General features: G+C 44.2%; 1 protein-coding gene across 1 annotated transcript in view; it reads right to left on the bottom strand.

The window, feature by feature from the left end:
• PPTC7 (PTC7 protein phosphatase homolog) overlaps window positions 1-26,198 on the bottom strand; it is a 79,790-nt gene that overhangs the window by 16,755 nt on the left and 36,837 nt on the right. Inside the window, exon 3 of the mRNA XM_030217695.1 lies at window positions 11,480-11,678. Within this exon, the coding sequence (XP_030073555.1) occupies window positions 11,480-11,678 (199 nt within the window). The remainder of the gene's footprint in view (window positions 1-11,479; window positions 11,679-26,198) is intronic.

The following is a 26,198-nucleotide window of genomic DNA, read 5'->3' as shown; positions in this document are numbered from 1 at the left end:
GATTTTTTAATTTGACAAGTTCAGAGGTCTAAATCCAATGACCAGGCTACTATTGTGATATATTTTTTGTGCTGTTTCTTGTGCGTCTGCCATTGGACAGAACATGCTTTCATCTTCACACACCCATCTAGGAGTCTGCACTTGGCAGAACACCAGCTTTTTTCTTGGATATAGTACACAATGTGCTGCTGGCAACTATCGGTGGCTGTGACTGAAACATAAGTCATAATCATGTTTCAGCATTCTATGACCTATCCTCCCCCCCCCCCCCCCCCCCACACACAAAAAGAAATCTTCATTACCAAGGCAATAAAAACTATACTACTACTACTACTTATTTCTAAAGCACTACTAGATGTACGCTGCACTGTACACTTGAACATGAAGAGACAGTCCCTGCTCAACAGAGCTTACAATCTAATTAGGACAAACAGGACAAACAAGAGAAGGGAATATTAAAGTAAGGATGATAATAAGGGTTCTGAAAAAGTGAATAAGGGTTAGGAGTTAAAAGCAGCATCAAAAAGGTGGGCTTTTAGCTTAGATTTGAAGACGGCCAGAGATGGAGCTTGACGTACCGGCTCAGGAAGTCTATTCCAGGCATATGGTGCAGCAAGATAAAAGGAACAGAGTCTGGAGTTAGCAGTGGAGGAGAAGGGTGCAGAAAAGAGAGATTTACCCAGTGAACGGAGTTCCCGGGGAGGAATGTAGGGAGAGATGAGAGAGGTACTGATGAGCTGCAGAGTGAATGCACTTATAGGTCAATAAGAGGAGTTTGAACTGTATGCGGAAACGGATAGGAAGTCAGTGAAGTGACTTGAGGAGAGGGCTAATATGAGCATAACGACACTGGCAGAATATTAGTCGTGCAGCAGAATTTTGAACAGATTGAAGAGGAGAGAGATGGCTAAGTGGGAGACCTGTGAGAAGCAAGTTGCAATAGTCTAAGTGAGAGGTGATGAGAGTTCTCGTAGTGTGCTCAGAAAGGAAAGGGTGAATTTTGGTGATATTATAGAGAAAGAAACGACAGTCTGCTGAATATGTGCAGAGAAGCAGAGGGAGGAGTCGAAGATGACCCCAAGGTTACGAGCTGATGAGACAGGAAGGATGAGAGTGTTATCCACAGAAATAGAGAATGGGGGAGGAGGAGAGGTTGGTTTAGGGGGAAAGATAAGAAGCTCGGTCATGTTTAGTTTCAGATGGCGCTGAGACATCAAGGCAGCAATGTCAGACAGGCAGGCTGATACTTTGGCCTGGATTTCGGCTGAGATTTCTGGTGTGTAGATCTGGGAGTCATCAGCGTAAAGATGATACTGAAAACCATGGGATGAGATCAGAGTACCAAGGGAAGAAGTATAGATGGAGAGAAGAAGAGGTCCCAGGACAGATCCCTGAGGTACACCAACTGACAGTGGGATAGAAGTAGAGGAGGATCCACTAGAGTATACACTAAAGGTACGCTGGGAGAGATACGAAGAAAACCAGGACAGAACAGAGATCTGAAATCCAAGTGAGGTCAGCGTATCAAGGAGTAGGTTGTGATCAACAGTGTCAAAAGCAGCAGATAGATCGAGAAGGATGAGGATAGAATAGAGACCTCTGGATGTGGCCAGGAACAGATCATTGGAGACTTTAGCAAGCGCTGTTTCAGTTGAATGAAGGGGGCGAAAGCCAGACTGAAGTGGCTCAACAATAGCTTGAGATGAAAGAAAGTCAAGGAAACTATTTTAGCATCTTCTAGTTTTCAGCAGTGTTGAAGCTTGTAGCATACATAAGATATTGGGCATTTTTGCTCTATTCCAACAGGGGTGTACGTTTCCTGTATTTGTAGGACATGCAACAGAAATACATTTTTATTAGTCCACCCCATAGGACTAGCACTTTCTGTAATAAGATAAAGCCCATAAATTGACAAGTGCACACCATAAATCTCCGTCTCCCCAATTCAAAGGGTGAACCACTGCCCTTTTCAATGCTGTTGGCAGTTGCCCATTAGAAACAGAGGAGTTCTCAATTTTATTGGCACCTTCTGTGAGGCCCATACTTGCCTGCTGCACTATCTTTGATGGGCAGGGGTCGAGGGAGCAGGTAGCTGGTCAAAAGTCTCTTAGGAATTTGTCAAGGCTCTCCTCTGTTATTGGGTTAAAAGTGTCCTATATGTCTCCGCCAGGAGGAGCAGAGTTTGTGCACACCTGGTTAACTGATTTGAGGCTGGGTGGGACTGCCTGTAAATCCTGGCAGAAACTTTTACATTTTGTTGGCAAAGTATGCAGCAAAATCATTGCAGTTCAATTTTCACTGGGCAGGCTGGTTCTGTTGTGGGGGTTGTAGTACGCTGTTTACTATACTAAATAGCTGCTTGGCTGAATTGGCTGCCTGTGCAATGCACTGAGAGAAGTATTGTTTTCTGGTTGCTGTTTAGGCTTGGCAACACTTTGTCATGTGCTTCCTACAGTTTAGCCTTGTCTTCATCCAGGCAAGATTTCCACCAGTTTCCGTCCTTTGCGCTTAAGGATCCGAAGTTCTGGAGAAATCCAAGATGAGTGTTTGTGAGTGGGGCATAAGACCTTTTTTAGTGGTGCCATTCTTAGAGAGGTTAACATCTTAGAGAGATCTTGGCTAAGCGTGTATTCCAAATGTTAACCTGTTCTAACACTGTAGTTGTTTTTTCATCCACATGTGGATAGTCCAAGGCCTCTAGGAAATTCTCAACTCTGGGAGGTGCCACTTGTTTCAAGTGGTCACTTGGGAAATGGTCTGACCATGATAGGGGTGTTATTTCAATACTACTATCCAGAATTCTGGGATGTAAACCCCTTTGTAGAATACCAAATCTAGTATGTGATCCTTTTCATGGGTTGAAGAATTGATCACCTGTGTGAATCATAGTGCCGTCATCGTGTCCAGAAAGGCAACTGTGGTGGTATCTGGGGATTCGATGTGTAGACTGAAATCTCCCATGATCACCATCGTAGGGTAATTCATGGTCACTTGAGTAATCAGGTCTAGGAGTTCTTACACAGATAATGTGTTGTTACGAGGTGCCCGGTATACCATGAGTAGCCAGATTTTCTACCCTTCAAGCTGGATTAAAAGAGATTCCGATCCATTTAGCTGAGGGGTAGAGATTCTGCGCAGTTTGACTGTATCCTAAATCAAGACTGCTACCCCTCCACCCCGTCTTCCTGGTCTTGGCTAACGTTGGATATTGAAACCTGTTGGGCATAGTTCAGCCAGTGGTAAACCCCAACTTTCATGTAGCCAAGTTTCACATATTCCTAGGATGTCAAGATGCTGATCATGTATGACATCAAGGATCACTGAGGATTCCTTTGCAGCTGATCTAGCATTCACTAGTCCTACAGTTTTCCAAGGGGGGGGGGGGTGTGGGGGTGCTGGTGGTAGCTTTGGTATGGCATTGAGGTGCTCTTTTAAGTACTGTTATGTAGAGAGGTCACGTGACGCCATGGTGCGGGGCTGACGCTGGAAAGCTAAGCTCCGCGCACACTCACCCGGAAATCAGATAATTTGACTTACCCAGGGAGCGAAACGCCACAATTTTGAACTTAAAAGGTGGGAAAGCGATTGGCGAGTAGAGATTGAGTGAAGAAACCGAGAATGGCAGCAAAATCAGTGAGAAGAGAGCGAGACAAATCGAAACCGCCAGAAACCAAGATGGCCGACCAGCGAGACCCCGGCGAATTAGCGGTGGGTTCCGCATGGCTGACGGAGATCACGGCCGAGGTTACAGCGGCGGTCGAGGCCGCTTTGGACAAAAAGCTTCAGCAATTGCTCGATAGGGCGGAGGAGGCTCATGAGCGTATAGACAGTATAAATATGGAGCTAGTTGAAGGATTACAGCGGATTTCAGAGTTGGAGGAGACGGTGGGGGCGCAGAAGGAGATCAACAAGAAACTGGAGAGGAAAGTACAGGATCTGGAGACAAAGATCGATGACTTGGAAAATAGGAGCAGGCGAAATAACCTGCGTTTGGTTGGCTTGCCAGAATCGCTTATCGATAAAGATCTGCCTACCTTTTTGGAGGATTGGCTGCCGAAATCATTACATATAGAGGACAAACTACAGAGTTTTTGTATTGAACGAGCCCATAGAGTTGGGCCTCCGAGACAGCCTGAGAACAGGCCGCGCGTAGTCATACTAAAAGCTCTGAACTTTCGGCATAAACAACAAATTCTGGAAGCGATAAGAGGAGGCAAAACTCTCACCTACCAAGATAAGAAGATCCTTTGTTTTCAGGATTATTCTCAGCAGGTTCAGGCGAGGAGGAAGTCCTTTGCCCCTTTATGTACGGACCTTTTCAATAAAAAAATAAAATTTGCGCTCTTGTATCCGGCTAAGCTGCGTCTCACGATAAATGGAGTTACCAAATTTTTGGACACAGTTGAAGCAGCTAAAACATACATTCAACAACATGGTGGAGAACAGACCCTCTAATGGGAAGGATATAACTACAGAAGCATTCGAGGGAGCTCTACAAGACGGGGGCTTACTTGAAACTAATTTGCTATGGGGAATCTTCCCCGGAAAACTTTTTGATTTCTCTAGGATGGAACATTGAAGGATGAAACAGAGATTCAGCTACGCCCTGATCAATGCTTGAATATATGGGATATTGTAGACGATATGATATATATATACAACAGAGGAATCAGACATGGACTGTGGAATATAATATTGAATTACAAGGGTCGTATGTGCATGGAGAGGCGGAATGCAATATGAGGCTGAAAGAATATACAGAACTGAATCACAGCACAGGGTGCTGAACCATTGCTAGGATGTGGTGAAAGAAGATGATCAAAGACTGGTATACGAAAAGTGATATGTAAATTTGTGAATAAGTTGGTGGTTAAGACTGGGAAGAGTTAGAGGGGTTAATAATCACGGCAGGGTGAGTGTAGGGGTTAATAAGTGACTAGTTCTTGGAACAGGAGGGAGGGAGGGAGGCTTTGAAGGATGGGAGCTGGGGGGGAGAGAGGGGGGGGGGAGGAGAGATAGGGGGATACATAAAATTAGGTTAACAGAACCTCAATTAGACATATGGAGTCAGAAGAGAAATATGAGTGAGTTGAATGAGGAGTGGCTGCTTGTACAAACAGCGGGAGTGGTGCTGCTGGGACACCACGACTGCTCTTATGTGAATGTGGAACAGTGGCGGATGCATAAGCGAGACTTAGGAGACTGATGGGATTAAGGATATACTCTTGGAATGTGGGGGGTATCTCATCTCCCATTAAGAGAAAGAAAATATTACATAGTCTTAAAAAGAAAAGAGCGGATATAGCACTTCTCCAGGAGACACATCTGTCGTCTCAGGAGCACCTTAAGCTTAAAACCTGGTGGGTGGGAACAGTACTGGAGACCCCAGCGGTGGGAAAGAAGGCTGGGGTAGTGATTTTGTTTCATAAATCACTCCAGGTTGAGGTGGGGCAGACATGTATTGATGCCGAAGGGAGATATATTCTGGCACAGGTCAAGGTGAATAACACTACCTACCTCATTAGCAACATATATGCCCCTAATGTGTACAATAAGAAATTCTTCCATTCTCTCATAAGCAAGATACAGCAATTTAATGTGTCGAAGAAGATAATTGGGGGTGATTTCAATGTAGTAGCTGATCCCACCATAGATAAATCACATCATATAGCAGGTGCGATGGGAGGGATAGATAAAGGTATCAATTTGATATGTGGGGCTGTGGGAGTGGTTGATGTGTGGCGGGTTCTTAACCCTACTATTAAAGATTTTACGCACTATTCTAGAGCTCACCACACGCAATCGCGAATAGACTACATACTGATAGATGAAGACAGCTTTGCAGACATCTTAGAGGCAGCAATAGATCCCACGATAATTTCGGATCATGCGGCAATATCGATTGAGTTTAAAGATCTGAATTCGCAAAGCAGAGAGTTCAGATGGATATTCCCCTTAGATCTGTATTATGATCAGGATTTTAGGCAATTTATTAGGAGAAAGTGGGAAGAATATGAACTAAATAATGAGTCACATATGGATACACCAATACTGTTCTGGGAGGCTGGGAAAGCTGTGTTAAGAGGTGAGATCATAGCATACAGTGTCAGAAAGAAAAAACAGAGAGATCGAGAGATCATTAGATTGGGGGAGCAGTTGGTGCAATTGAGGAGGGCATACGGACAAGGGGTAGCAAATCATATCCGAGAGCAACTATTAGCTACTCAGGTAAATTTAAATGAACTGATACATCAGCGAGCCAGTAAATCTGTTGAATATTATAAATATCAATTGCATAGATTTGGGAATAAACCCGGGAAACTCATGGCAGGGCTGGTGAGGAAGATGAAGGGGCAGAGGAGAGTGTTGGGGATCAAGACACAGAGGGGGAACCTAGTGCATAATGACACAGAGATAAGAGATGTATTTAAAGATTATTACGCTAGGCTATATGCCAAAAATGATGACGATGATCTAGACCCTGATATATATTTAGAAAATATTAAGACGAAGATCTCAGAGCAACAGCAGAGGGAGCTAAATAAACCGATTGAGACGGAGGAGGTCCTCAAAGAAATTAAAGCCAGTGCCTTGCATAAAGCGGCGGGACCAGATGGCTATAGGGCTGAATTCTATAAAATTCTAATGCAGGATATAGGAGGCCCTTTAACAAAGTTCTTTAATAGATCAGTCGAATTAGGTGAACTTCCACGGTCTCTGCGATTAGCGGATATTGTGGTGTTCCCAAAACCTGAGAGAGATCCGACCATACCAGACTCATATAGACCAATCTCACTGATTAGTTATGAAGCTAAGCTGCTAGCTAAAATTCTGGCCTCAAGATTGGCAAAAGTGCTACCAAGCATAGTGGCGACCCCTCAGGTGGGATTTATACAGGGGAGACAGAGTGGGAAAAATATTAGACTGATACTGGCATCAATAGAGAATGTGCGCAGAGGGGGTGGAGATTCCTTATTGATTAGTTTCGACGCCGAAAAGGCGTTTGATCGAGTAGAGTGGGAGTTCTTGTTTGCTTCACTAAGAGCGTACGGATTTGAAGGTTACTTTACACAAGCAATATCTATATTATATAAGAATCCTATGGCGAGAGTGCTGGTTAACGGAGCGTACTCTCGAAATTTTGTAATTAATAGAGGTACCAGACAGGGATGCCCTCTGTCTCCCTTACTGTTTGCTATAACGCTAGACCCGTTGATTAGAGACATCATGAGTAACCCTGAGATTGAAGGTATAAATCTGGGAACCAGAGAATTTAAGATATCGGCGTTCGCCGATGACATTTTGGTTCACCTAGCTAAACCGGAGAGATCGCTGCCGGTATTGATGGAGGTTTTTGAAGAATATGGGGCCTTTTCGGGATTTAAATTGAATTTTCAAAAGTCAGAGGGATTGCCCACAACAACTCAGGTAAAGGAGAAATGGGAGGGTAGGTTCCCATTGAGATGGGCGAACAAGGAATTTAAATACTTAGGCATAACACTGACAAGTGATATGAGTAGCTTATATAGACAGAATATTGACCAGTTACTGCAATATACGCGGCATAAATTAGCAATATGGGAGGGACTGCCCTTAACTTTAAGCGGGCGAGTGGGTTTGTTTGCAATGATACTTTTCCCAAAATGGCTGTATGTATTAAGACAATTGCCACTAGTCATACAGACTAAAGATATAAAGAAGATTCGAGGAATGTTGACTAGATTCTGTTGGAGTGGGAAAAAGGCTAAAGTTAAATTGGAATATCTCTATGGGAAAAGATCTGAGGGAGGATTGGGGTTGCCTGACATTAAACAGTATAACTGGGCTTGTCTAGCTAGACACTTAGCAGATTGGATTATGGAAACAGAAGAGCATACGGAATGGAATATTGAGAGTGCACTGTTTAGACCATATCACCCTTATTATATGATGCATGTTGAGAGTACAAAGATACCAAAGGAATGGAAACATCATATTTTATTGCACCCAATGAGAAGTATATGGCAGTACATATTGAGGAGATTTAATAAAAACCCACGATGTACGGATCTCCTCCCACTGGTTGGGAATGGAGCATTCGAACCAGGGAATACGTGCCCGAAATTTGCCAAGTGGGCACAGGAGGGAGTGGTACTAGTGGCAGATGTTATGCAAGACACGGGAAAGATTATATCAAGAGAAACCTTAGAGGGCATGGTGGGAGTAGAGAATGTGATATGGTATGATTACTGCCAGATCCACAGCTATATTGAGAAACTACATAGGGGAAAATGTGATAGAGGGATATATGAGCTGCTGGTGAATCTGTTTTTGCCACAGGGAAGAGAACAGACCACGGTATCCATACTATATAAACAGTTAAATTTGATAGCCAAGCATCGTAGTTACGAAGCAGTGGCAAGACGATGGTCTGAGGATTTAAAGGTAGAGATCAGCAGTGGAGATATAGTCCAATCTCTAAAGGAGATAGTACATAAAGTGGTGAGTGCCCGATATAGGGAGATACAATTTAGAATTGTTCTGAGGGCATATATGTCTCCCATACAGGCCTATTATGCAGGTAGATTGCAAGAAACACATTGTAGTAAATGTCATTTTCAGAGAGCAACACTATATCATATGTTTTGGGGATGTCCAGCCATACAAGATTTCTGGGGTCCAGTGCTGGAATACTGTGAGGCCGTGCTACACAGGAAGCTTTGGTTAGAGGCTAAAACTGTAGTGCTTGGATTAAGGGGAAGAGGGTCAACACTACGACATAAAGAAAACATATTTATCTATAAGGTACTAATGGTTGGGAAACAATGTATATTACAACACTGGACACAAGACATAGGGCCCTCCTTCTGGCAATGGAGGAGCTCGCTTCATTCCTTGGTGCGAATGGAAGCACGTGCTATGACTAGTAGTCCTAGAAGTAGACAACGTTTTTGGGAAGTCTGGGAACCATACGTACAGGCTTTATCAAGCAGAGCTCGCAGCTTATTGGTGAACACACTCATGGGAGAGGAAGGTAGGGGAAGATAAATGGCTTTATATGTTACATGGTTAACGTTGATATAGAATTACATGGTATAGGTACAGGGGGGGAGGGGTGGGGGGGGGGAAGGGGGGAAAGGAACATTTAATGAAACCTTTGATGACATTCTAGATTAGATTATGATAAGAAACAAAACGGAAAAAACAGACGAAGAGTTGTATCAGGTAAATGTTTATTGATTATATTTGCAATTGAATGTAATATCAATACAATAGCTTCTTCTTTTATTATTAAAATAAATACCGAATAGGGGTTGGGGGGAGGGAGGGACAATATTATATGACAAAATTTGATGGCTGTATGTACTGATACTTGTTTTAAGTGATGTTCCACTGAGTTATATACAAATGTTTCGAGATTGACATGTTCCGGTGGCTTTGTACTGTTGGTGTGGTCATCAATAAAAATTGTTAAACATAAGTACTGTTATGTAGGTGTTTGACCTCTTGCACTTTTGCCTTCTCTTTGGTTGGTGGGGATTATAGTTTCCTCTCCTACACACCACCGGGATCCCTGATGTCTCTTGGTCTGCCGGACCAAGGCACATTCTTTGTGTCAGAAGCTAGTTAGGCAAATTTCACTGGGTGGCACTGCAGTGCACTCTGTGGATCAGCAGTCTTACTAGATGGCAATGTAGGATTAAGGCTTTAAGAAATCAACTGCTTTTTAAAGTTGTACATTCAGACCAGGCTTGAGAGATCAAAGGCTTCCAGTAATAGAGACAAATGGCTTACTTAGCACTTCTATGTGAATTTCTTTGGAGACTTGGAGGCAGATGCACTAAAGCTAAATGAGCCTTTAATGACCCTCCAACGAGGAAAATTTGATCCGTTGCATGCAAAGGGCTTTTACCGAGGAAGCCAGCAGCTAACGAAAACGGAATGGAGATGAGCAATTAGTGTGAAAACCCCATTGAAACGACATGCACTAACCTTTTCCGATTGCCTTTACGCAGGAAAAAGGCAGGAAAACTAACGAGAGGTCTGGACCTCTCGTTAGGACAGCTCTGTGCCAGGAAAAATAGTAAAGTGAAAAAATAAACAAACTTTGAGCCAATCCCAGCGCATTAGCAGAGCTAAAAGCGCTGTGATTGGTCCAAAGGACCTCAGCAAACACATCAAATAAAAAAAATAAAAAAAGGATTGGGAGGGGGCAAGGGCGCTCATCAGGAGCGTCCTGTATGGACGTCCTTGCCCCCCCCCCGCTGCTCCCCACTTTCCGCCGCTCCCCCCCCCCCCCCGAAAAAGCAAAATGCTAGCTGCCCCGGTCCCCCTCCCTTCCTGTTCCTGTGTTCTACAGAGCTAACTCCGCCTCCCGTCATTCTTGTGCCCCGTGCCCCGTGCCCCGCCCCCGCTGCCCCCCCTGAGGTCGACTACGCCGCTCCCCCCCTCCACCGAGACCCCCCTCCCTATTAACGACCCGAGCAGCGCCTCTCACCTCTTTCAGAAGCGCTGCACGGGCAGGAAGATCTATTGTGTTGGTTGTAGAGTCTCCATGACGTCTCTTCTTCCCTGGCCCAGGCCCCGCCTCCTTCTGACGTAGGTTACTTACGTCAGAAGGAGGCGGGGCCTAGGCCAGGGAAGAAGAGACGTCATGGAGACTACAACCAACACAATAGATCTTCCTGCCCGTGCAGCGCTTCAGAAAGAGGTGAGAGGCGCTGCTCGGGTCGTTAATAGGGAGGGGGGTCTCGGTGGAGGGGGGGGCGGCGTAGTCGACCGCAGGGGGGGCAGCGGGGGCGGGGCACGGGGCAGAAGAATGACGGGAGGCGGAGTTAGCTCTGTAGAACACAGGAACAGGAAGGGAGGGGGACCGGGGCAGCTAGCATTTTGCTTTTTCGGGGGGGGGGGGGGGGGGGAGCGGCGGAAAGTGGGGAGCAGCGGGGGGGGGGGGGGGGGGGGGGGGCAAGGCCGTCCATACAGGACGCTCCTGATGAGCGCCCTTGCCCCCTCCCGATCCTTTGTTTTTGGATTTTGCTGACCGGGTAGCCACGTGTATTTGTTGTGGCTTTTTTTTTTGTTTGTTTTTACGTTTGCAGCATGCGCAGAGCAGCCAGCAAAACACTTGGCTGCTCTGCGCATGATTTAGGGGCCGATTACCGATGTGTATTGTGATTCTTTGATACATTGTACGTTTGAATACCGATCTGAGCATGTGTGACTTTTTTTTTTTGGTGCATTCTTCGTTTTTTAAAAATCGTTAGGGACTTTAACGATTTTGATTTTTTTACGTTTGGTTGCTGCATCTGCCTCTTAATACAGAGGAGGTTGATGGTGGACTTTAGTTTTAATGGAATGTAACAGATTCAGAATCTTAGAAATAATTAAGTAGTTAAAATAAAACTTCAACTCATGGATTGTAGGTATGCACTTCGTAGTTGGTGAATGTATGGCATCTCAAACGTTTGGCTACACATCTGCATAAAACCTGTCCCCATACCTGTCACTTAAAACGGCTCCTTCCGCCTCAGGGGGTGCGATAGACAGCTGGAATGGAGTGTTGAAGTAATGCTGCTGCTCATCAGACCGGTGGACCACTTCGCCTCCTCGCACTACCAAGAAACCAGAATCCCCCAGGTTCGCTGTATGCAACCGATGACTTGCTCTGTCCAGAACTATTAGGCAGGCCGTGCTGCTTCCTAAAGAGAAAACCAGCCTGTGTTAGAAATGGCAAATCTGTATATGCACATGCACTCTGTACCCTTCAAAGGGAGGGGTGGAGGGGGGGATATCTTAATATTTAAGTTTATGGTATCAAGGAGCAAAACTGTAAGCTTACAAATATAATCACAAATGCAAAGGACAAAATATTTAGAGTGTTGTACCACTTTAAATGATTATAATCCATCACCATTTTATATTAACAAATTACTTCATTAACCCCCTTTTACTTTCCCAAGATTCCCTATCCCACCATTACTAAAAACTAAATGGAGAAATGGAAACTGTTGCCATCCTCCTCCTTCTCCAATTCACCATTCTGCATGATTAGGTAGCTTGGACTCGTAGCTCCCTAATGCCTAGATATACCCTCCCTTACAACTCCCTTGAATGTGATTTTTATTTGTACAGCAGAAAGATTAACTTGTTTTTGAAACATCTCTTACATAGCTGAGAAAATTCCTCCACACTAGCCCCACAAATTTATCTACCTAATTTCTACTTCTCAAAATCCTATGTTCTTGGCAGATTACAAAAATCATATACAATCATTAAAACACATCTCCAAGACAAAACAAAATCTCTAAACAAAGATTCATTGATTACAGTGATTGATCCAAGGTAGCCATGTATCAGCCCTTCACCTCTATTTTCCCTTAGAGCCCCCTGCTTTGAAAAATATTTTTAAGAATAAAAATGTTTTTAACTGTTTTCTGAAAGAAAACAATGCCTCACTTTTTCGCATTTCAAGTGGTAAACTACTGCATAATTTCCACGCATTAACAAAGGTGGAAGAAGAGCAAACAACAGCGTGGTTAAAAGGTGAAGTAAAAAAGGCTATGAGAGCCAAAAAGAGCATCCTTCAAAGAATGGAAAAAGGATCCGAATGAAGAAAATAAGCACTGTCAAATAGCTGCGAAGTACTGATAAAGAAGGCTAAAAGAGAATAGGAAGATAAATTTGCCATGGAGACAAAACACTCATAGCAAGGGAATCTGTGGGACAATTAGATCACGAAGAAGCAAAAAGGGCCATTCAGGGAGATAAGACCATAGAAGGGAGATTGAATGAATTCTCTGCTTCAGTCTTTATGGAAGAAGATGAAAACCATTTCCAGTACAGGTAGATCTCTTACAAGAGGAACTGAAAGAAATTTTGGTGAACCTGGAAGTCATACTGAGCCAAATTGACAAGTTAGAGAGAAATAAATCACTTGGATCAGATGGTATACACCCCAGGGTACTGAAAGAACTCAAAACACAAAATTGCTGATCTGCTGTTAATGATCTGTAAACTGTCCTTAAAATTGTCCACAGTACCTGAAGATTGTAGGGTGGCCAATGTAACATTTTTAAAAAGAGTTCCAGGGGTGATCCTGGAAATTACAGACTGGTAAGCCCGACGTCAGTACTGGGCAAAACAGTGGAAACTATTATACAGAATAAAATTATGGAACACACAGACAAACATGGTTTAATGGGATAGGCATGGGGTCAGCCAAGGGAAGTCTTACCTCACCAATTTGCTTCATTTCTTTGAAGACGTGAATAAACATTTGGCTAAAGATGAGCCAGTTGATGTAGTGTATCTAGATTTTCAAAAAGCTGTTGACAAAGTTCCTCATGAGAGACTCCTGAGAAAATTAAAAAGTCATAGGATAGGAGGTATTTTCCTTCTGTGGATTAGGAATTAGTTATTGGACAAAAAACAGAGAGTAGGGTTAGAGGGACATTTTTTTCAATGAAGGAGGGTGAATAGTGGACAGCTGCAGGGATCTGTACTGGGACTCCTGCTATTTAACATATGTATAAATGATCTGGAAAGCAGTATGATGAGCAAGGTGATTAAATTTGCAAATGACACGAAACTATTCAAAGTTGTCAAAACACATGCGGACTGTGAAAAACTGCAGGAAGACCTTAGGAAACTGGAAGACTGGGCATCCAAATGGCAGATGAAATTTAATGTGGACAAATGCAAAGTGATACACATTGGGAAGAATAATCTGAATCATAGTTACCTGATGCTAGGATCCACCTTAGGAGTCAGCACTCAAGAAAAGATCTAGGTGTTATTGTAGACAACACGCTGAAATCTTCTGTCCAGTGTGTGGCGGAAGCCAAAAAAGCAAACAGGATGCTGTGAATTATTAGGAAACGGATGAAAAATAAGACTGAGAATATTATAATGCCTCTGTTATCACTCCATGGTAAAACCTCACCTTGAGGTATTGAGTTCAATTTTGGCCACCGTATCTCAAAAAACATATAGCGAAATTAGAAAAGGTTCAAAGAGCAACCAACATGATAAAGGGGATGGATGGAACTCTTCCCATACGAGGAAAGGCTAAAGAGGTTAGGGCTTTTCAGCTTGGAAAAGAGACAGCTGATGGGGGCTATGATTGAGGTCTATAAAATCCTGAGTGGTATAAAATGAGTAAAAGTGAATAGATTTTTCACTTTTTCAAAAAAGTACAAAGATCAGGGGCCACGCAATGAAATTATGTGGAAATACTTTTAAAACGCATAAGAGGAAATATTTTTTCATTCAAAGAAAGGTTAAGCTCTGGAACTCATTGCAGGAGAATGTGGTAACAGCGGATAAGGTATCGGAGTTTTAAAAAAAGGTTTGAACAAGTTCCTGGAGAAAAAGTCCATACTGTGTTATTGAGATGGACATGGGGGAAGCCACTGCTTGCCCCAGGATTGGTAGTATGGAATGCTGCTACTAATTGGGGTTTTCTGCTCTGTACTTATGACTTGGATTGGTCACCGTTGGAAGGAGGATGGATACTGGGCTAGATGGACCATTGGTCTGACCCTTTATGGCTATTCTTATGTTCTTATAATTTAGGCCCCACAATTGGTAAAAATAGTAGCATGGATACCTAAAACCTCATCGATCGAAAACTTGGAACAACCAATAAATACTTGTTTTCAGACCTTAAAAAAAAAGGGTAGGTTTATAAATGTTATGAGTGAGAGGAAGCAGAGACATTATTCAATGTTTGTAAGAACCTTAAATTTAATCCTATAAACTGGCAGTCAGTGCAATGATGCTGTAGATGTTAACAGGAAAACTAAGTAAGGAAAATATTACAAAATCTCACCACTGAATTTTGGGCAACCTGGGAGTGCTTATAGCATATAGCCCAGCAAGTCAAATAATAAAACATTATAATAAAGTGGGGAAAAATAGCAGCTTGCAAAGTTGCTTGAAAATTCTCAAAAGAGTAAATCCCGTAACCTACGCAGTAATCTTAGTTTAACAAAAACAAAACAGTCTAATTGCATATCCAATGTGACTTCACAATGTGATATCCAGCCATACCCCGAGATACCTAATTTTTTTCAAAATCAGAACGGTACATCCATCTACATGAAAAAGTCTTAAAGGACAATTTGACCATCCCATTCTTGACAAAAACAAGAACTTGTGTTTTTCAAACATTCAATTGAAACCTATTGGCTGTCATCCAATTTGGAATCATTTTAATTACACGTGACAGGCCAGAGAGAATTCAATAGTTTTCAACCTGAAAGACGTTGATGGTCACCAATACCGGAATGTGGACCATTTTCAGAAACCTGCAACAAATTCACCTGGTCAGTCACACAAAACATCTTATTACTCACTGAGAACCATACACTCTATAACAATTTTCCAAACTAAACAAGGGCCTCCTAATTGGTATTATTCCACCCTATAGGACAATAACTTTTTAAAAAACATATCAAACTTGTGTGTGGGTTTCACTGAAATTTACCGATTCCAGATAAACCATAAAATCTTCAAAAGTCACAGGCTTCCCTGATTGGAAAAAGATTGCGAGTCTCGCACTATTTTTAACCTTTCTGCATAACCATTTGCTAAATATTGGGAGAAATTGCACGGCAATTTCAACACTTCAAACAGCCAAGAATTTTGAATGTCAGGCTACTTCAATCTTTGACAGAAATGGTCAGTAAGACTGAACATCTCCATGGGTCCACAGTGCTACAGTCCCCCCCCCCCCCCCCCAAAAAGGAGAAAAGAGTGAACTTGTTTTCTTGAGAAATGAGTGAACTTGTTTTCTAGCTTTGCACACCAGGAGAATTCATGCTGTCACCTCAACAATCCTACACTGCTACTACAGTCCCCAGATAACATCTTGCAGGAAGTGTGAAAGTCAGCTGCCCTGCCATTCAGCAGCAGGCCTCAAAGCAATCGTAGGTATAAGCAACGTCTTTCAGTGCTACAGGCCCGTGGGTAGGATTTCACTGTTCAAGTTTATACCAACTCAATGAGTCTGGTGAATTAACTGTCTAACACAGATGTATAAAGTAAATATGGTAATGAGAAGTTTACATGAAGATAAGTTCTGAAGTTCTAGTAGTACAAAATTTCAAAATATTCTTTGGTTTTCTTAATGGTTTTCTGTGGTTACCTTGGAGGAAAAGAGATGGTGTTGGCTCTCCTGTTAACATCAAGTTTATAAATCCATTAATTTCAAAGTCTAACTGCACATTTATTCATTCACTGCATTTTAACTTTGACCCGATCTTCCAATTTATAACCTACATGTGCATCCAGCATAAAGCATGCTTCTCATGTCAAAATGGCTTTAAAAGTTATAAAAGAATCTCAGCCTTTAAATGCCCATAAGAAGTTGAATTTTAAAAGTGTTTTTAAAAGCATGGCATATTTTTCAAAACTCAGAAGTGCCAGGAGAGTCAGTCTATGCCGTGAAGGCACCCAAGTAAACTTTGCACCTGTTTTATGAAAAGGCAACACATTGGCCCATGTGCTTTTCTGAAATTGCCTCCCTGAAAGCTTCCACACAAAGTTACATCTGCTCTGATGTAACTTCCATTGAGGATTGCACAAATCCGTGCTTAGTGCAAATTTGCCCCCAATGTCTATGCATATACCATGTAAAAACACTATGTGCTAGCAGCGTGTACTTCTATGCACATAAAACATCTTGGGAATGGTTTTAGCACAGTCTTTTGGACTGCTCTGTGTACTAACTGAAATCCAAAAAATGGCAAGATTCTAGCTCTCCTTACTCTACAACCAAAAGGAAACCACAGTTTGCACAAAATTAAAAGTAATCAGATTCTTTTAGTGAAAGCAGTTCAAGTAATCCTGCCACACAGAAGTAACCTCTTCTCTCTCCCAAAGCCCGCTCCATTCAAAGTTAGAAAGAATACCACCAAGGGATCATGAATGTCCCCTCTGGGGGGCAAAATAACATAGAAATTTAACGGAATGGAATGGAATTGTGGGCATGGGGCTCACCAGTGGTGTGCTACAAGCTTTGGTTCTTGGGCCAGTTCTTTTAAACATTTTTGTAAGCAATATTGCTGAAGGGCTATCTGGTAAGGTTTGCCTCTTTGCAGATGATACCAAAATCTGCAATAAAGTAGACATATTGTATCCCAATAGTGTGGATAACATGAGGAAGGACCTAGCAAAGCTTGAAGAATGGCCCAGAATTTGGCAGTTAAGATTTAATGCTTAAAAAAAAAAAAAAAAAAAAAAAAAAAAAGCAGGGTCATTCCTTAGGGCTGTAAAAATCTGAGGAAACAGGACAGTTTAGGGGGTAAAGAACATTTGCGCACGAAAGAGGACTGGGGCTTGGGTGTGATTATGTGTGATGATCCTCTGATGGCCAAACAGGTAGAAAAGGTGATGGTGGAAACTAGAAGGATGATTAGGTACATAGGGAAAGGAATGGCCAGTAGGTGGAAAAAAAAAAAAAGAGAGATGATGCCCCTGTATTAAACTCTGGCAAGACCTCATTTAAAATACTGTGTACAATTCTGGAGACCACACCTTCAAAAAGATATAAACAGGATGGAATTGGTCCAGAAGATGGCTACTAAAATGGTCAGTGGTCTTTGTCATAAAGTGCATGGGGACAGACTTGAATATCTCAATATGTATACTTTGAAAGAAAGGGGAGAGAAGGGAGATATGATAGACATGTTTAAATACCTACACAGCATAAGTGCACAGGAGGCAAGGCGAGGCTCTTTCAATTGAAAGCAAGCTCTGGAAAGAGGCATAGGATGAATGTGAAAAGGGAGAGACCATAAAGTAAATATTTCTTTATAGAAAGGGTGGTAGGGATACGGAACAGTCCCTGTGCAGAAGTGGTGAAGACAGGGCTGTATCTGAATTCTAAAAAGTATGCTTCAAGCATAGGGAATCGCTAAGGGAGAGGAGACGATCGCAGGGCTTATTAGATGGTATGGATGAACCGATTTGACAGGCTGCATGGTCTTTATCTGCCATCATTATCTGTTTCTATGTTAAATAATTCCATATTGTAGGCATTCATCCTGAATATAGCAATTAAACACTATTCCTCTTAACAGTACTGAGAACCATCATACAATCTTCAACCAACACTTTTTTTCTTGAATAAAATTTATTTAAAACTTCTGTGTCCACATCCAGATTTCCAAACTAGTAGAGGGGCATAATCCAGGCTATAACTGTGAGGCCAATGAAGTTTGTAATAAAAATTAAACTCTAGGTTTATCTATTTCTACTATATAAAATTACCTCCAGACTCCAGGAATGCATATCTTCTCATTATTAATGCTAGCTGCTGTCTGAAGTGCAACTGTGATCTGACAGCTCCAGCATGTTTAACCAGATACTAAGAGTAAGTGTTGGTCAGTTGAAATTCCATGCTAGATGAGCGATTATATTTCAGGAAAGAACTAAAATTACCCTCCTTCTAGGGATCAGGGCACGATGCATCTCCTCTTCACTGCCAACTTACTTAGGCTATGTGACAGTAAATACACTGTGCCCTATCAAACAAAACTTTTCATGAACCAATGTTCTGCCTAGCATTACTGTGCTAGTGGAGCAGCAAGTTTTTTAAAAAATGCTGTAATGAGTCACTACTGCCCAGTCCCGCATCTGAAATAGTCCTCATGCTGTGGGACTCTTGCTCCTGCTCCTTAAATCTGATCCTGCATTTGCGAAACAGTACAAATATGAGCGAGTTAGATTTGGATGCAGCGCCTCCATTGTATGGAAAATCTCTTTCATGAAAATCTAGCTCATGCGTATTTGTTGCCGATATCTTGAAACCGGGCTGGCTGGGGTGTCTGAAGCTAGTCCTGGAATAAACACTGATCTAAAGCATCTATTAACAGCATGGCTGTATTTAGGGCTACCATCACAAAACAACTTTGTGACATTGACCTAAAAGAACATCTTCCCTCAACTGACTTCATGCTCACTCTCTCAGACGCAGGATCAGATTTAAGGAGCAAGAAGTAGTACAAATAAAACAAAACCCCTGAAATCCTGCAAGTCAGATCATTTGCCCCATTTTAACATTTTGGCAACAACTTGATCTCTCAACACTTCTGCAAGAGAAAGCGAAGATACTTAGCTGTAGCGGGTATTCTCCGAGGACAGCAGGCTGATTGTTCTCACATGTAGGTGGAGACCCACTCGACACCTCACTGCTCCCAGCGCGTCTCTCAGTAGCCATTACCTTCCCTCCCGACGTCGATACTCCTGTCGATGTTGACGTCAATGCCACCGACCTCGGTACCAATGTCGAAGGACGACCGGACTGAGCCCCAAAAAGTTTCTCTCGTTGGGCTTCTCGAGACGATACAGACTACAAGCGGCTGGGCTATGATCGGGCCCAAGGCACTGGATACACCAGGTGTGGGTATCGGTACCCGAGATAGTCCGGTTGCATAGCATACAACACTTGAAGCCGCTGGGTGTCTTCGATGACATGGAAGGAAAACGGCTTCGGCGAAAAAGACGTGATTGTGCCCTTGAAAATAAGAAAGGCACAAAAGAAAAGGGGTAAGACCTGCCCGAGAGGCCTAAAACATGGCTGCTTCGAAAAAGAAAGAAAACTTACAAAAGGGGTCTAAAAACTAAGAAAAATAAGGGAAGGTACATTTTTTTTTTTTTTTTAAAGAAAGGACAAAAAGAAAGTAGAAATATAAAGATAAATCGTCAAAAGACTCTTCCTGGGCCAAAAACACAAAGAGACGAACCGAAGTACGCTGTCTCTCTGCTGTGGACAAGAAAAAACTGAGGAGGCACGCTCACGCGACGGGCAGGAAGTTGTCCGTGCATGCGCGGTGTTCGCATGCCAGAAGACTCTGGCAAAACTTTACGTTTTTGCTTGCAAAAATTTGCCGATTCCTGGGCAGACGCAGACATCAACCCACATGCGACAACAACCAGCCTGCTTGTCCTTGGAGAAAATATTTTACGTAAAAAATTCTATACACACACAAGCTTGCTCCAAAGTCCGGGGGAGGGATTAAAATGCATTTTGACAAAGAGGGGGGGGGGGGGGGGGGGGGGGGAGGATTAAAACACATTTTGACAAATGTGACCTTTGGCTAAACCAAAATGCTGCTTTATAATAGCTGTAACTGTGAACAATACTCACTGCATCTCCTTGTAACTTAAGTTGCATATTTTTCTTTGAAGTATAAGCCAAACACCTTAAAAAATGTATATCTTTAACGTCCACTGTTTTCCATATTACCATTTGCCTCCTAAAGTTCAATTCTGATTTATAATGGAAAAAAACAGAGAACTGTCTTTTCTCACTATAAATACCTGCTAGACACCTTGTATGACAAGTTGCCCTTTGCCCCAGAAATAAATAGAATAGTACATCCAAGTTTGGTCTGACCTTTAAGTTCACATTAACAGCAGCATATGCTACATCATAAGATCTGAAGTGCACAGATGGTCTTCTAGTACACATAGTTAACATGACTGTAGCATCTTTAGAATCAGACAAGTGAATGATTCTCTGATACCAGCCAATAAAAAGAAACAAACAAATGTAGCCTACTGACTCTAGAGAATTATCCAGCCACCAAGAGTTCATAAGCTTTCAAGATTACATACACTGCTCCTTCAAGATGTCCATGTGAAACCTCAAAAACTCATTTCATCTTACCTGGATAAGGGAAAATTAGGTTCTTACCTTGGTAATTTTCTTTCCTTTAGTCATAGCAGATGAAGCCATTACGTATGGGTTGTGTCCATCAACCAGCAGGGGGAGATAGAGAGTACTCAACTTTTCACAGTGCCTCATGGCCAGCCAGCTCCACTGCCTCTTCAGTATTTGAAGCTTCCAAAGCAATATGGCAAACCGCAATGGCAATAACATGAACTTTCCTCACAGTGAACGATGGCCCCTTAACAAGGGCATGAACTCAAAAGGAGGGAATGAACACATCCTCCTGGAGGGAATAAACTCGTCCTCCTTATTGTATAACTGGAGGGGATACACGCAACCTCCTGGAGGGAATAAACTCATCCTCCAAAACATAAGCTGGAGGGAATGGACTCATCCTCCTATAAGTGAACATGAATCCTGAAGACTGTTTTCCAACTTTCTCCCAAGGAAGGAACTTCAGGAAACAAGAACAGAACCTGAAACAGATTCACAGCATACAGACAATCATACAGGGAGGGCTCATGGCTTCATCTGCTATGAGTAAAGGAAAGAAAATGACCAAGGTAAGAACCTAATTTTCCCTTCCTTGTCATCAAGCAGATGAAGCCATTACGTATGGGATGTAACAAAGCAATCCCTATATAGGGTGGGAACAGGTCACCCCACGCGCTAGCACTTGTGCTCCAAAATGCACATCCCTCCTAGCAGCCACATCCAGCCTGTAATGTCGGGCAAAAGAGAGCTTAGAAGCCCATGTTGCTGCACTGCATATCTCTTGACGAGAGAGTGCTCCAGTTTCAGCCCAAGAGGAAGAAATCGCTCTTGTGGAATGTACCTTAAGGGCTTCAGGCGGAGCCCGGTCAGACAGCAGATATGCTGAAAAGATAGCTTCTTTGAGCCAACGGGCAATAGTGGCTTTAGACCTGAAGACCCTCTGCGAGGACCTGCAAACAGCACAAAAAGATGATCAGAGGTCCTGAAAGAATTATTTGCAGATACTGCAGCAGAGTCCTGCGCACATCCAACAGGTGCAACTGCCCAAAAGATTCTGGAAACTCCTCCTTATCAACGGAGGGCAAGAAAATAGGCTGGTTTAGGTGAAACGCTGAAACCACCTTAGGCATGAAGGAAGGCACGGTCCGAACCGTGACCCCAGACTCAGAATTGCAGAAATGGGTCTCTACAGGACAGCGCCTGGAGCTCTGACACCCGTCTCGCCGAAGTAATGGCCACAAGAAAAACGGCCTTTAGTGTCAAATCTTTCTCCAATGCTCGCCGAAGCGGCTCAAAAGAAGCCTGCAGGGCCTTCAAAACTAGCCCCAGGTTCCAAGCTGGACAGGGTGCTCGCACGGAAGGCCGGAGCCGAAGCACCCCACTAAGAAACCATGCCACATCTGGATGAGCAGCTAAAGACACGCCTTCAACCTTACCACGAAGGGAGGCCAACGCTGCCACTTGCACCCGCAGGGAATTATAGGCCAAGCCTATTTGTATACCATTCTGCAAAAAGTCCAGAATCGGCGAGACAGGAGCCCCCATGGGTGTGATCACTTTTGAAGCACACCAGACTTCAAACTGGCGCCAAATCCTGGCATAAGCCACGGAAGTGGAGCACTTACGGGCCTGCAGGAGAGTGGAAATTACCTTATTTGAGTAGCCTTTATCTCTCAATTGCGCCCTCTCAATCGCCATGCCATAAGACCAAAGCGGCAGGCGTCCTCCATGGCCACCGGACCCTGTGACAACAGGTGCGGAACCAGAGGTAAAGGAAGGGGAGCCTCCACTAGCATCTGTCGGAGGTCCGCATACCAAGGCCTCCTGGGCCAATCCGGGGCGATGAGCACCACTTCTCCTGGATGCAGCCGAATCCGCAGGAGCACTCGCCCTATCAAGGGCCACGGAGGGAAGACATACAGCAAGCCCAGGGGCCAGGGTTGAGCCAAGGCATCCAACCCGGCAGAGCGAGGATCCCTCCGTCTGCTGAAGAAGCACGGGACTTTGGCATTGGAACTGGTCGCCATAAGATCCATCACTGGCTTGCCCCATTTGGCACATATCTGCAGGAATACTTCGTCTGCTAGCTCCCACTCCGCTGGATCAATCTAATGCCTGCTTAGATAGTCGGCTTGCACGTTGCTCTGACCTGCAATGTGAGCTGCTGACAGGGACTTTAGATGCAGCTCGGCCCAGTGGCAAATTTGTTCGGCCTGCGCGGCTAGAGCTCTGCACTGAGTGCCGCCTTTTCGATTTATGTAGGCCACTGCTGTCATGTTGTCTGACATCACTCGGACAGCCAATCCTTCCAGGGTCACTTGAACGGCCAGAAGAGCCACAAACACCGCTTTCAACTTCAGGCGGTTGATAGACCACTCCAACTCGTCGGGCGTTCACAGACCCTGGGCATGGTTCCCCTGGCAATATGCGCCCCAGCCCTTCAGGCTGGCATCTATCACCACTAGGCACCAATCGGGGAGCACCACTACTACTACTACTACTATTACTACTATTTAGCATTTCTATAGCGCTACAAGGCATACGCAGTGCTGTACAAACATAGAAGAAAGACAGTCCCTGCTCAAAGAGCTTACAATCTAATAGACAAAAAATAAATAAAGTAAGCAAATCAAATCAATTAATGTGAACGGGAAGGAAGAGAGGAGGGTAGGTGGAGGCGAGTGGTTACGAGTCAAAAGCAATGTTAAAGAGGTGGGTTTTCAGTCTAGATTTAAAGGTGGCCAAGGATGGGGCAAGACGTAGGGGCTCAGGAAGTTTATTCCAGGCGTAGGGTGCAGCGAGACAGAAGGCGCGAAGTCTGGAGTTGGCAGTAGTGGAGAAGGGAACAGATAAGAAGGATTTATCCATGGAGCGGAGTGCACGGGAAGGGGTGTAGGGAAGGACGAGTGTGGAGAGATACTGGGGAGCAGCAGAGTGAATACATTTATAGGTTAGTAGAAGAAGTTTGAACAGGATGCGAAAACGGATAGGGAGCCAGTGAAGGGTCTTGAGGAGAGGGGTAGTATGAGTAAAGCGACCCTGGCGGAAGATGAGACGGGCAGCAGAGTTTTGAACCGACTGGAGAGGGGAGAGGTGACTAAGTGGGAGGCCAGCAAGAAGCAGATTGCAGTAGTCTAAACGAGAGGTGACAAGGGTGTGGATGAGGGTTTTGGTAGAGTGCTCGGAAAGAAAGGGGCGGATTTTACGGATGTTGTAAAGAAAGAAACGACAGGTCTTGGCGGTCTGCTGGATATGAGCAGAGAAGGAGAGAGAAGAGTCAAAGATGACCCCAAGGTTTCGAGCTGAGGAGACAGGGAGAATGAGAGAGCCATCAACAGAAATAGAAAACGGGGGGGGAGCGGGGAGGTGGGTTTGGGGGGGAAAATGAGAAGCTCGGTTTTGGTCATATTTAATTTCAGGTGGCGTTGAGACATCCAGGCAGCAATGTCAGACAAGCACGCTGAAACTTTGGTTTGGATGCAAGGTGAGATATCAGGGGTAGAAAGGTAGATTTGGGAGTCATCAGCATAGAGGTGGTAGGAAAAGCCATGGGATGAGATTAATGAACCAAGGGAAGAAGTGTAGATAGAAAAGAGGAGGGGACCAAGAACAGAACCCTGAGGTACGCCGACAGGCAGAGGGATAGAAGTAGAAGAGGATCCACCAGAGTGAACACTAAAGGTGCGGAGGGAGAGGTAGGAAGAGAACCAGGAAAGGACAGAGCCCTGGAATCCAAGTGAGGACAGGGTATCGAGAAGTATGCTGTGATCGACAGTGTCAAAAGCAGCGGAAAGATCAAGAAGAATGAGGATGAAATATTGACCTCTGGATTTAGCCAGTAATAGGTCATTGGAGACTTTAGTAAGCGCAGTTTCGGTTGAGTGGAGAGGGCGAAAACCAGATTGTAATGGGTCAAGAATAGCATGTGAGGAGAGAAAATCAAGGCAGCGGCGGTGAACAGCACGCTCAAGTAATTTGGAGAGAAAAGGAAGGAGGGAGATGGGTCGGTAATTAGAGGGACAAGTAGGGTCAAGTGAAGGCTTCTTAAGGAGAGGTGTGACCACAGCATGTTTAAAGGCAGCAGGGACAGTCTCAGTGGAAAGTGAGAGGTTGAGAATGTGACAGATAAAAGGAATAAGAGTAGGAGAGATGGCATTAAGAAGGTGGGTGGGAATGGGATCAGAGGAACAGGTGGTACATTTTGAGGAAGAAAGGAGAAGTGTAGTTTCCTCAATAGTAACTTCAGGAAAGGAGGAAAGGGAATGAGGGGAAGGAGAGAGAGGGGAACGGACTAGTGGAGGGAGAGCTGGTGAGGTAGAGAAAGCAAGGTTTATCTTTTGAACCTTGTTGTGAAAGAATTCAGCAAGGGTCTGAGGAGATAATGAAGGTGGAGTTGGGGGAGGGGGCACCTTGAGGAGAGAGTTCAATGTGGTGAAGAGAAGTCGAGGATTAGAGCCAAGAGAGTTGGTCAGCATTCCCCGCTGCAACATGCTGTCCGAGAGCCATCACTCCATACTGAGGCGGGCCGCAGGAAGCCAAGAAAGTCTGCACTGATAATCCTGAGATACTGGAGACCATCGTTGAAGTAGAGAATACTGTAGAGGTCTCAGGTGCGCTCTCGCCCATGGCACCACTTCCAAGGTTGCCGTCATCGATCCCAACAGCTGGACAATGTCCCAAGCTCGCGGGCGGGGCATCCTCAGGAGCAGACGGACCTGATTCTGAAGCTTGCACCGCCTTTGCTTGGGAAGAAACACATAGTCCGAGGCTGTGTCGAACCTGGCCCCCAAATATTTTAGAGATTGCGAGGGGGGTCAGGTAACTTTTGGCCATATTGACGACCCAGCCCAGAGATTGAAGGACTGAAACCACTCTGGCTGTAGCTAGATGACTCTCTTTTTCTGCTCTGATGAGCCAGTCGTCTAGGTAAGGGTGAACCCGGATACCCTCTCGCCTGAGAAAGGCAGCTACTACCACCATTACCTTGGAGAAGGTTAGGGGAGCTGTGGTGAGGCCAAAAGGCAAGGCCCGAAACTGGAAATGTTTTCCCAACACCGCAAACCGCAGAAACTTCTGGTGCGGGGGCCAAATTGGTATGTGCAAGTAAGCTTCTTTCAGGTCCAGAGACGTGAGAAACTCTCCTGGCTGTACCGCCGCAATAACGGAGCGCAGGGTTTCCATGTGAAAATGCTGCACTCTTAAGGACTTGTTTAGCTCTTTTAAGTCCAGGATCGGGGACCCGCCTTTTCATGGCACCACAAAGTAAATGGAGTAGCAGCCTAGACCTTGTTCGGTGGGAGGCACTGGGGTCACAGCCCCTATCCGGCACAGACTGTGCAAAGTCTCCTCTACCGCCGCCCGTTTGGCTGCAGAACCGCATCGGGACTCCACAAACATGTCTCTCACCAGGGCATCGAATTCTATTCGGTATCCGTCTCTGATCAGGTCCAAGACCCACTGATCTGCGGAGATTTTGGCCCACTCCTCGAAAAAGAGGGAAAGTCTTCCTCCGATGACAGGAAACGAGGAGGGGGCCAGCACACCATCA

This window comes from Microcaecilia unicolor, chromosome 11 (genome assembly GCF_901765095.1).
Source record: "Microcaecilia unicolor chromosome 11, aMicUni1.1, whole genome shotgun sequence".
NCBI lineage: Eukaryota > Metazoa > Chordata > Amphibia > Gymnophiona > Siphonopidae > Microcaecilia > Microcaecilia unicolor.
This window is presented reverse-complemented; position numbering and strand designations above follow the sequence as displayed.